The following is a 12,449-nucleotide window of genomic DNA, read 5'->3' as shown; positions in this document are numbered from 1 at the left end:
TGGGAAGAATTCCAAGGCGTCGGTTCTACTGAATCTGAGGCTCTGAGGTTGGGAGCCCAGAAACCTGGCCCCCCTCCACCATGCTGAATGAGGGCTTTACCCAGCTATGTACCCAGCAGGCTCCTTTTTAATTTCCATGTTCTGTTTTGTTTTTCGAGACAGAGTTTCTTTGTGTATCCTGGCTGTCCTGGAACTAGCTCTGTAGACCAAACTGGCTTGGAACTTACAGAGATCTGGCTGCCTCTGCCTCCTGAGTGCTGGGATTAAAGGCATGCGCCACCATGCCTGGCAAATTTCAGTATTTTTTTGGAAGCCTCTCTCATAATCTTTATGCATGCTAAAATATGGGAACCTCTCCAATGGAACAGATGTGAAAGTAAAACAACACAGCCAGCAGAGACAGACAAGATTTGAATTTGAGGGTTTTTCTTTTTTTTTTTTTTTTTTTTTTTTTTTGCCACATTTTAAAATATATTTTTATTTATTCTTTGACTTTCATACATGTATACAATGTCTTTTGGTAACATCAATGGGGAAACAGGAGTTTTAAAAGGTCAGTGGAGAAAGTCCTTGAAAACCTTCATTTCTTTTTATTTTTTTCAAGACAGGGTCTCTCTGTGTATCTTTGACTGTCCTGGACTCGCTTTGTAGACCAGGCTGGCCTGGAACTCACAGCGATCCGCCTGCCTCTGCCTCCCAAGTGCTGGGATTAAAGGCATGCGCCACCACCGCCGCTGAACACCTTCATTTCAACTCTCCTTCCTACATCACCTTAGTTAGGCTGCCTGCATCAGCGTGTTGATACTCTCTTCTACCTCCGACAGCTTCTTCAGGATTTGTTTGACCTTAACTTCATCAAATTCCAAACACAGAAATTCAGATTCCTGTAAAACACAAAAGGATGTGTCAGAAGAAACCTGCAAGACCGCTGTGGTGGTTTGAATGAGCATGGCCCACGGGCTCGTATGTCTGCGTGCTTCTGCTCCAGGTGAGGAACTGTTTGGGAGGGATTCGGAGGTGTGGCCTTGTTGGAGGAGGTGTGTTGTCACTGGGAGTGGATTTGAGGTTTCAAAAGCCCATGCCAGGACCAGTCTCAATCTATCTCTCTCCCTCCCCCACCCCTCCTCTCTCTCTTCCTCCTCCTCCTCTTCTTCCTCCTCTCTCCCTCCCTCACTCTCCCTGCCTGTTGCATGCAGATCAGGAGGAAAAGCTCCCAGCTACTGCTCCAGCACTATGCCTGCCTGCTTCCCGCCATGTTGATCATGAACTGACCCCCTAAAACTGTAATTAAGCCCCAGAACTACATACTTTCTTTCATAAGTTGCCTTGGTCATGGTGCCCCCTCACAGTGACAGAACAGTGACTAAGCCTACAGCTAAGCGTCTTCCTCTGGCATGAGCAAGCTGCAGAGGTCCAGGACCCCAGTGCAGCAAACCAGACTCTGGCCTTTAAACCTATGTGATGTTTTACCATACAAAGCTAATCCACACAGTGTCCTCAACAAAACACAAGTGTAAACGGAGACAGATGTCTGTTGTTCTTGTTATGAAAGGCTCCTCTGTTTAGCAGCTTGATTGACACTGGTATAAATTTAAAGTAAGTACTTAGGTATTTCCATGTGGACAAGAACTCTGAGGACAGGAAAGGCTAACCTCCATCTGAAAAAATTTTAAACGACACATTGATATTGAACTCCCATCTCTGGCTGACTTCATAGTCAGAGCCGTCTCCACCTCATATAATAAATGAAAGAATCATGATTTGTCCTGAGTTAGCCAACTGTGACTCTGTCTAAAAAGAAATTAGAATAGGTTCACTGGAAAGCCTTAGCTAGACAACTAAAAATGACAACCAGACCTTGAAATAGTAAGAGCTATTTCTCAGGTTCTTCTTGCAGTGAGACCTCCCTCACAAGATCTCTTCCCTCCAGTCACTCAGGATTGGTGAGCGGTCTTTGAAGTGTGTGGCAGAAATCTTACATGCCCCAATAAACCCTCACTCTAAACTGTCTTGAAAGAGAAGGGCAAATTATAGGTACCCAAGAGTGTCGGTCCTTCCTGACTTTAGAACCGTTATCAAGTAACTTCGGATTAGTATAAATGCTTGGAGGCTCTACAATCTAACCGTCTTGCTTTCTAGAAAATGATATTAAGGCTCTAGTTTTTCCAAGTGACATGTTTAATGGCCCTTTGTCTGTTAAGAGCAGAATCACAGGATTAATGCTCTTATCTATGCATTTTCCTCTCTAAATATTGAAAGAGATCAAAACATCCTAGCCCAAGAATCTACTCTGAGACTGCAGTTGTTTTAAATTGAAGGCAACTGAGAATCATCAGATGCCCTCTTGCCGTTTCTTCTAACTGATCAAAGCAAAAGCCTTCCGAGAAATGAGGATGGACAGAGTTTTATGGTAGTGAAGATAAGAAGCTGGCATAACCTGTGTCTATCATAGCTTTTCTTCCTGTGACTCACTGCTCCTAGTGACGTCATTTATTACCTTTCATTAAAAAGGAATACACATTTTCCATACCTGTGAGTCTCAGTTTTAGCTTACAAGTTTTTGTTCGTTTGTTTGTGTGTGTGTGTGTGTGTGTGTGTGTGTGTGTGTGTGTGTGTGTGTGCACAGCCCTTCTTTAATACAATATTTAAAATATCAAGTCAATGCAATTTGTAAACATATTTCTCCTATTACTACTTTCTCAGTTGAAGCCACAGGAGTCCACCAAGAACATCCTGTCAGGGCAGACAACTGCTCTTACGGTGCTATGACGGCATGTTCCAACCCTGATCCAACGTGGCAAGAAAAGCAGTGTCAACAGCATCTTTACAGGGCATCTCATTGCTGCCTGCCAGAAGAATGTGCAGGCCTTGATGCTGAAGACTGCCTCTGCCATTGCTAAACTAGCACACAAACTCCACACTGCTGGCACTGACCCGGAGAAAGAATCACGGGGCCAGAAAGGCCTCTTGGATGAAAAGGTTCCACCACAGAAAAGGAGTTTTCCTGACTATTAGAATCCTGTCCTCAAACATGTATTTAGAGAGGAAAGGAGCTTAGGAATTCTGTCAAGTTTTCATTTAGTCTAAGAAAACAAAAACCAGTTTAGACAAGAAAAGAATACAGGGGCTGGTAACACTCAGTTGGTAGATGCCTGCTAAGCATGCATAAAGCCAGCAGGTCTATCCCCAGCAGGTATAAAGCCCAGGATGGTGGTGTGCGTCTATAGCCCCAGGGTTAAAGGCTTACTACCAGCTACATAGCAAGCTTGAGGCCAGCCTATGCAAATGAGATCCTTTCTCAAAACAAACAAACAAACGAATGAATAATAAACAGAGGCCGAAGAGATGGCTTAAGGGTTAAGAGCTCTTGTTTAGCAACCATGAAGACCAGGGTTTGGATCCCGCCACCTACCAAATGCTATAAGCTCTGTCTCTGGGCAAGTATATGGCCAGGGTCAGGGGAAGACAGGATTGCTAGAGCCTACTGGCCTCCAGCTTAGCTGAGAGAGCCTCAGATGCAGGGACAGTGACAGAGGACACTCATATGCTTACACTCATAAACACACTTAAATAAACATACAAAATAAAGAGTATTAATAATGAAACTCTACATGTTTCATTACATGTACAAAAAAGAATTACTTTTTTGTAAACAAGGATAAATTTATGGAAAACTGGGCAGCTGGCAGTTTAGTTGGCAAATTATGAATAGGTTTCAGGTTTGCAAGCCTTTTATCAGTTTTACTGAGATCATTAGTTTAAAACATGTTTAATGTTTAGCCTTGGAAATAGCTGCCCAGAAACTAAAAATTACTAATGAATAAACATCTATTTAGGAAATAGGTAAAAGAGACGATGGTGCACATTTTACCTCAGCGAAGGTCAGCTGCAGGGTCACATCACCACGGTCTGTGCTTACATGTGACGAGGTGAGGGCTTGGCTCTTAAGGGGTCATTAGCTGTAGCTTTAGGTGCTCGATCTTTGGAGATACATATATATCCTTTATATATTTTTATTTAATACGTGTGTATTTAGGGGTGTGTGCGTGTGTACACGTGCACATGCATGTGGAAGGCAGAACTCAACCTATGCTGCTGTTTCTCAATCATTCACCTTGTTTTGTGAGACAAATCTCTCAACTGCCTGGAGCTCCTGGAGTAGGCAGGGCTGGCCGGCCACCTGTCTCTCCTGCACGGTACCTCACTTGGCTTTCTTATGTGGGTTCTGGGAATTGAACTTGGCTCCTCCTGTGCCCTTTACTGAATAAACGATCTCCCAATCCCATAACTGTGACTTCTTTTTTTCCTGGAGGCAGGGCTTCTCTGTATAGTCCTGGCTGACCTGGAACTCACTCTGTAGACCAGGCTGGCCTTGGACTCACAGATCCACATTCCTCTGCCTCCCAGGTGCTGGGATTAAAGGCGTGCGCCACCACCGCTCAGCTGAGATGAATGTTTTATACGCAGTTCCTTGGTTCACTTAACATTATGTACCCGCCCCCTACCCCCATCGCAGACGACAGCCATTTGCTCTTTTCTGATTTACACTGCATGGCATGTACTTCCCTTATCCGTTCATCTGTCAGCAGACACTTAGATTGTTTCCATTTTGGGGGCACTGTGAGTGATACTGCAACAAGCACAGAAGTCTCTTTGACATAGTGATTTCATTTCCTTTGGACAGGAGCCGGACAGTGGCACTGCAGGACAGCTGTTAGGACAGCTGTGAGCCACCGTGTGGGTGCTGGCAACTAAACCCCAGTCCTCCAGAAGAGCAGCCTCTGTTCCTAAGTGCCAAGCCACTGCCACAGACATACTTTTTTGCTTTGTTTCTTTCTTTTTAAATTTAAAGACAGGGTTTCTCTGTGTAGCCTTGGCTGGCCTGGACTCACTTTGTAGACCTGGCTGGCCTCAAACTCACAGAGATCCGCCTGCCTCTGCCTCCCGAGTGCTGGGATTAAAAGCATGCACCACCACGCCCGGCTCCCTAAAGCCATTCTTGACAAGCATTTAGCCATCTTCTTACTGGTCTTTTCTCTGTGAGCAAGCATCTGTGATGTCTCTATACTCTCACATGGACACCAGGTACGCTGGCTTTCAGCCCCGCCTGTTAACTTCCTTTTAACATTTTTCTTCAAGATAGAGTTATTTTGGGGGGCTGGAGAGATGGCTCAGAGGTTAAGAGCACTGGCTGTTCTTCCAGAAGTCCCAAGTTCAATTCCCTGCAACCACATGGTGGCTCATGACTATCTAATATTGAGATCTGGTGCCCTCTTCTGGTGTGCAGGCATACATGCACTCAGAGCACTGTATACATGTATAGCAAATAAATAAATCTTTAAAAATATAGTTATTCTTGAGGTGAAGAATGGCCTTAAATATAGAATTGGGGGGGGCACAGGTTAGTTAGTAACAATCTCCAGTGCTATGAGGTATTGTGTTTCCCAGGAGTCTTTTATTTGTAGATGATATGATAAGGTCAATGATCTCATATTTAATTCTTAGTTTCCTGAACATACACAAATAAGAATTTCTAGTAGCTAATCCAAAAGAAGAAAACAAACTCAAAACAAAGCAGCCCCCCAAAACCCCAAACACACACACACACACAACTACCACATTCTTACTTTTATTTTGAAATGTTAGTTTTTTTCTGTGAGTGAATATTGCCAGAATAAAAGCAGCCAGGAAGATTAGAAAACAGCACAAAAGCGGTCTCTATTCCCTACTCTTAGCTCTTGTTAAATGCCTTGCATGCATGTTGTGTCTATAAGTCCAGACTCTTGGTCTTGCATGCTGTTCTGTGAGAGAAAACGCGAGCCTGAGGGAAGGAGCGGGCTTGTGCCCATTCATGTGCCAGCCAGGGCCTCTCTAGAGCAGGCGGCTTGTACAAGCTTTTGGAGCCAATGGGTAGAAGGTGGGCAGATAGGAAATTGTATCTCTGTTTGGAGGGTGTGTCCTGCTACCAGTTGGTTCTGGGTTACAGGCTGGAAACCCTTTCATGCACATAATCTCACCTGGTAACTGGAAGAGATGAAGCCAAAGTAAGCTATTTGAACAAGTGTAGAGTTAGCGGAATTTGCCCATCTGACCCAAAGCAGACTGTTTGAGCCAAATCTAGCAAGCTTTATCAGAAAATACAATGGATTTTATGAGCTTTGATCTATTCTAATTCCACTGGTAGAAAACTAAGACCTTGTTTACTTAACACTGTCCACAATTCTACAAACTAGAGTTCAAAGTCCAGATCTGTGTGAAAGACAGAGGCAGCCAGCTCCTGCCTAGGCAAGAACTAAGCCTCTTTGCTGGTCACCACCATTCGAGTAAGACTGTCTCAAAACCAACCAACCAACCAAGCAAACCCAGGTCTGTCTGGCTTCAGAACCCGAACCCCTGGTCATTTCACGATCTCGGCGTATGTTTATACATTTATATATAATGTAAATTCCACCGTTGATAGTTAGTAATGTACCCACAGCTGGATGTTACTCTCTGATTTGGTGAACCTGAATAAAGATGTTCTTAGTACGATGCTCCAGCTGGGTCATGCCCACCCTCCACCAGTCACTTAATAGGGAGCTGAGGATTTAGCTCGGTGGTAGAGCAAGTACAAGGCCCTGGGCTTGGTTCCCAGCACAGAGAGAGGAAGAAGAAAGGGTAGGAATTGAGAAAGGAAGGGAGAAGGGGAGGGAGGGAAGGAGGCTGTCGATGAACCCATGCTGGCTGTGTCTGTGCAACTCTGAGCATGACAGTAGTCCTTTGATGGGGAGAAAGCACAGCAGCCTTAGTATGGGCATGGACCCAGGCTGCAAGTAAATAAACTCAGTTTCTACGGCTGTTATTTGGACTCCTTCTGCAGGTACGAAGGGTGGGAGGGCTGGGGAGGATTTGCTATACAGATGCCTGTTGTCCCCATCAGAAGGGCGAGAAGCAAGACTTCCTTTGTTGTTCTATGAGCAATGTTTCAAACTTCCCAAGTGAGATCCCTTCTCGTCTCGTCCAACTCTTATGTCAGGAGAACCAAAGCGCCAGCTTGACCCTGGGGTCTTTCCATCAGTGTCACAAGGAATTACCCATTTTGTCTTCAAGACTGTCTTTTAAAAAAAATATGTATTTATTATGTATACAGTGCTCTGCCTACATGCACACCAGAAGAGGGCACCAGATTTCATTATAGATTGTTGGGAGCCACCATGTGGTTGCTGGGAACTGAACTCAGGACCTTTGGAAGAGCAGTCAGTACTCTTAACCTCTGAGCCATCTCTCCAGCCCCTCAATATTATCTTTTATCTGAGGAAATAAACTAATTTCAAAAAAAAAAAAAAATCAGATCAGGTATTTTTGGATTGTGAGAAGATAAATACATTAAATTCTGAACTTAAATTTTTAATAGCCTTTATCTTTGACCCACATCTATCCTCCAACTAAGCCAAGGGTAAAGATGACTGGATAGGATAAAAGGAGAGAGAGAGCCTTTGGTAATGTCTTGATCACAGAATCAAGGCTTGACTGACAACCACATGAAACATGGGACAGGCAGCAATGTGCTATTATGAATAAAAATAAACAGTTGTCACTATCTATCTATCTATCTATCTATGCATCCATCTTTCTTTAATGCTATGTACCTACCCACCCACCCACCTTTCTTTAATGCTAGGGAGCAATCCCAGGTCCTTGTGCATGTGCTCTAGCTCTGAACTCCATGCCCAGCCCAATTGTTACAACTTTAAGACCTTTCCTAATCCTTCCCGCCAAGCAAGCTGTCCCTCCTCTGAATGTCTAGAGAACTTAATGATCTTGTGAAGGAGACAACCGCCACACGCTCTGACAGTGTGTGACTCTGTATGTGTACACACCTACTTGCTAGCACTAGTGAGCACAGACTCTGAACCCACATGAATAAACCAAGATTCTACCATTTTTACAGCTGTCTTACGGTTAAATGGATTGTGGATTCTGAGTTTGTAAATTCATCGGGGTTTTTTTTTTTTTTTTTTTTCCTTTCTTTTTTTGGTTTTTTGAGACAGGGTTCCTCTGTGTAGCCTTGGCTGTCCTGAACTCACTCTGTAGACCAGGCTGGCCTCGAACTCACAGCGATCCACCTGCCTCTGCCTCCCGAGTGCTGAGATTAAAGGTGTGTGCCACCACGCCTGGCTAAATTCATGGTTTTAAATAGGCTTAACTGCTAACATTTCTGAGGATTTTACAACAATGCTCCTAAAGTGACTCAACATTCTTAAGAAGTAAGCCTATGCCCTACACCTGTTTTATTTACATAGTATCTCATACTCAACAATATAAAAATTATATCGGTTAGTTACACACTCTTTATGATTTTCCAAAGGAAACAGCTAAGCACTTCATGCTGACACACACTAGGCCTCTATGTATAGTCAGCCAAGGTACTTCGCTGGCCCTGTCTGGCCCACGTCAGCCCTATCTGGCTACCTCTGACACTGTATTCTGAGGAAGCACACATCCACCCCTCAGCCAGTGGAAGAACACCAGAGGTGCAGCAGCTGGCCCCAACAGCGGCCAGGGCAGCACAGGAGAGTCTTGACAGGGCAGAAACAAGCAAGGCCCCAGGCTAGAGCTGCCGATGACCTCTTGTCCGTGTCTGCCCATCACTGCCAATCCTCAGAAAGGGAAGAACATCCAGTGCAAGCGTTTTTCTTACAATCAAATCGAGAAATAATTGTAATAGTCAACAATACACAGAGAGAACAGGACCGCCAGTCTAGCCGCCAGCCCACCTCTTCACCTGGGCTGGTACCCGCTGCTTGATGTGATAATCTCATCCTCTCCATCCTCAGAAAATACCAGGGCAGCTATTCAGTTCCTGCTAAATCAGTCCTCTGTGTCAGAGCCTGGAGTGCACACAAAACAGGCGAGAGGGCAGCTGCAGAATTCCTCAGTGTGGAAATACCACCCTTGAGGCACAGGATCAAACTTATTTATTTTTATGTTATTAACTCAAATATTCCGTCATTTGTCTCCCTGCCCGCGCCCACCCCCCCCCCCCATCATCTAATGAAAGTCAAATACTGCCTGGGAGCCTAAAAAACAAAAAGAAACAAAAAAATCCTCTTGTATTGCTCATTTCAAGCTGTGAGGAAAGCCTCCAGCAAAGCTATTTTAGGTAATCTACAGAGAGAAAAAATTCAAATGCAAAGTCTTTCTTTTATCTTCACCAGTGAAGAGAAAATACTAAATACAAACTTTACAAGGGAATTTCTAGGGGTGGGAGGGGCAGCTCAGAGGTGAAGAGCACTGGCTGCTCTTCCAGAGGACTCGAGTTCAATTCCCAGCACCCACATGGCCATTCCCAATTGTCTCTAACTCTAGTTCAGAGGAGCCAGCACCCTCACACAGACACGCATGCAAGTAAAACACTAAAATAAAAACAAATAAGTAAAAATTAAAGAAAAAAGAGCACGTGCTGTTCTTGCAGAAGATCCACACAATGGCTCACAACCATCCCTAAGTCCAGTTTCAGGGGGTCGGGTGCCCTCTTTTGAACGTTGCAGACACCAGGCACACACGAGGTACACGTACACACATGCAGACAAAACACTCAAATACAAAAAAATAAAATAGTAACCCTAAAAAAACATTTTTACAATAATGTCTATACTTCTGTCACTTACAGGCAGGCAAGGACCAGGGCTGAGACAGGTACTGATACTTTACGGTAGTTGTACTGTGTTGAATTTAACTTCTGCCAGAGGCTGCTGGGGTGTGTTCTGTGCTTTGTATTTGCTAATTGCTTGCCCCCCCCCAGAATCTCACAGTAGACTGTCATGTACCCCAACTATTGCCAGTTAACCTTGCCTCCCAGTTTGACTAATAAAGCTGATACCTGGGCAGGGCCGGAGGAAGGCAGGCACGGAGAAGGTTCTCAGGCTTTGGGGGCAGAGAGGATCTTGGGAAGGAGCAGACATACCGGAGAAGGAAGGAGGAGGAGAATCCCCATGGGATAGGAAAGGGCCAGGAGGCCCAGAGGAGGAACTCTGAAGCTCCACATAAAAGAAACGGCCCAGATGAAAAACCTTAGCAAGTATATTGGGACTATGCATGGGAGGTAGTGTAACTAGAAATTATGGGATGGAGGCTGGCATGTAACAGTAGGTAGCTTGGAAGGTAATATCTGCCCTGCCCCAGGTGAATTAAGGCTATTCTAAAACATATCAGGTGTTCGTGTCTTTATTGATTGCAACTGGGTAAATAATACCACCATAATAAGTACAGGCCTAATAATAAACATTTACAGGCCATACCATTAGCCTAACAGCAACAAGAGGTTAAATCTAAGCATATAACAATGAAGATGCTAAACACAAAGGTATTCCTACCCTCTGTTCCACAGACTGTAATAACTCAATGGAAATTACCAAAAATACATATATGCACAAAAATACATAATATGGGGGAGAACAGCTCTTCTCAGCTGTCTGTGCTGGGGTGGGGTGGGCTGCAATCAGGATGTAAAGTGAATAAATAATTAAATTTATGTACCTGTTACAACGACTGCTGCCATGTCTGTCCAGCTTTCGTGTGGGACAAGCAAATACCCAAGCCTCAGTCTTGTATCTTGTATGCAAGTGTCTCAATGTTATTCTGCCACTGTGTCCTGCCCCGAGCTACACACTTCCTCCGCCTCTTTCCAGCAACAACAAACGCCAAACAGCAAATCCCTCTTTGCTTGTTTTTGCTGATTTAATTCCCCAAAGCATTTTGAGCTTCTGAGAGTCTTTCTCCTTGCAAGGATCAAACACACTGTGTGTGTGCTCTCTTTTCCTTTCTTAATAGAGGTCTTTATTGAACAAGACCACCCACTGGATTAAAATATTACCAACTGGGAAAGGCCAAGCCTTTTCCATAAGGAAACTGGCGAGGTCTTAGGACTAAACAGTCAGCCTTCTCACCCTTGAGAGCCTGTACTGTCATGCTTTCTATTCTCAGAAGTAGCAAAATGTGATAGTTTGAACAAAAATGGCCCCCATCGGTCTATAAGGAGTGGCAGGGTTAGGAGGTGCGGCCTTGCTGCGGGGAGTGTGTTTCAGTTCTTCCTGCCACTGGCCCATGCGCACGTAGATCTCTCAGCTCTCTCCCTAGCCCCATGTCTGCCTCCATGCTGCCGTGCTCCCTGCCATGATGACAAAGCACTAAACCTCTGAACTGTGACCCAAATGCTTTCCTTTATAAGAGCTGCCATGCTAATAGTGTCTCTTCACAGCAATAAAACTTTAACTAAGACACAGAGTTTCTATTTACAACTTATTTCCCTTACACGTCAAAGAACTCTTAGCATGTAGAAGAGGAGGCAGAAGTCTAAAGTCTCAGACTGTAACTATAAGCTTAGAACGCAGTGCTAGCAATCACTCCCACTTGTAGCATAGCCAGACCCCAGCACCTCTGTAAAGCTGAACTAAAGGACTGGTAGGCAAAGGCACTAGTGCTGGTGGCGTGGAATATGCACCCCAAATCAGTGACAAGGCCCAGTGTATGCCATTCTAAAATATGTCTCTTTCACATTAGAATTATTTTGACAGACTCCAAATTCAGAAGCCCTGAAAAACCATATGTTGGGCTTCTAACTAAGCAATCTGCATGTATGTGGCCGTTCAGAAGGCAGAGAGCAATCAGTGGACAGCAGGTCTCTCCCTCTGTGGGGGTCCTGGGACTCAAACGCAGGTTGTCAGGCACCTTTACCCGCCAGCCCTGGACAGATGACGCTTTTGTAAGAAAAGTTTACATTTACAAAGGAAATCTATTTTTGTATGGTTAGATCAAATCACTAAAGATTTTTATTTAAATCTGCATAATAAATCGAACATTTATTTTATGTACTTTTTTTCCCTTGGCTGTTTTACACAGACCTTTTCCTACTTCCTCCTTTGTTTCTGAGAATAAAGGCTTTAAGACCTTGTTGAGAGCAAGCTGTGCCCTGCCCTAAGTCACTGCATATTCTATAAAACTGGGGGGGGGGGGGTTGTTTTTGTTTTTTAGATTGCGCCTTGCCCTGAGACTCCATTTTATAAGCAGCATTTGAATCAATTTAGGATGCTAAAGCCCCTGATGAACAGGTGTCCAGGACCACCCAAGACTGATAATAACTCGCTCCTAATGGTAGCAGGATGTGTCCCTCACTGATGATGGTGTGTCCCTCGCTGATGATGGTGTGTCCCTCACTGATGATGGTGTGTCCCTCACTGATGATGGTGTGTCCCTCGCTGATGATGGTGTGTCCCTCACTGATGATGGTGTGTCCCTCACTGATGATGGTGTGTCCCTTGCTGATGATGGTGTGTCCCTCGCTGATGATGGTGTGTCCCTCGCTGATGATGGTGTGTCCCTCACTGATGGTGTGTCCCTCACTGATGATGGTGTGTCCCTCGCTGATGATGGTGTGTCCCTCGCTGATGATGGTGTGTCCCTCACTGATG

General features: G+C 44.6%; 1 protein-coding gene across 1 annotated transcript in view; it reads right to left on the bottom strand.

Annotated features, from left to right (window-relative positions):
* Positions 1 to 583: 583 nt before the first annotated feature.
* Commd1 (copper metabolism domain containing 1) overlaps positions 584 to 12,449 on the bottom strand; it is an 83,865-nt gene continuing 71,999 nt past the window's right edge. Inside the window, exon 3 of the mRNA XM_051164971.1 lies at positions 584 to 884. Within this exon, the coding sequence (XP_051020928.1) occupies positions 777 to 884 (108 nt within the window). The 3' untranslated portion in view covers positions 584 to 776. The remainder of the gene's footprint in view (positions 885 to 12,449) is intronic.

Source organism: Acomys russatus, chromosome 22 (assembly GCF_903995435.1).
Source record: "Acomys russatus chromosome 22, mAcoRus1.1, whole genome shotgun sequence".
In the NCBI taxonomy this organism is placed as follows: Eukaryota; Metazoa; Chordata; class Mammalia; order Rodentia; family Muridae; genus Acomys; species Acomys russatus.
The sequence above is the reverse complement of the archived record's forward strand: the minus strand, read 5'-3'. Positions and strand labels throughout refer to the sequence as shown.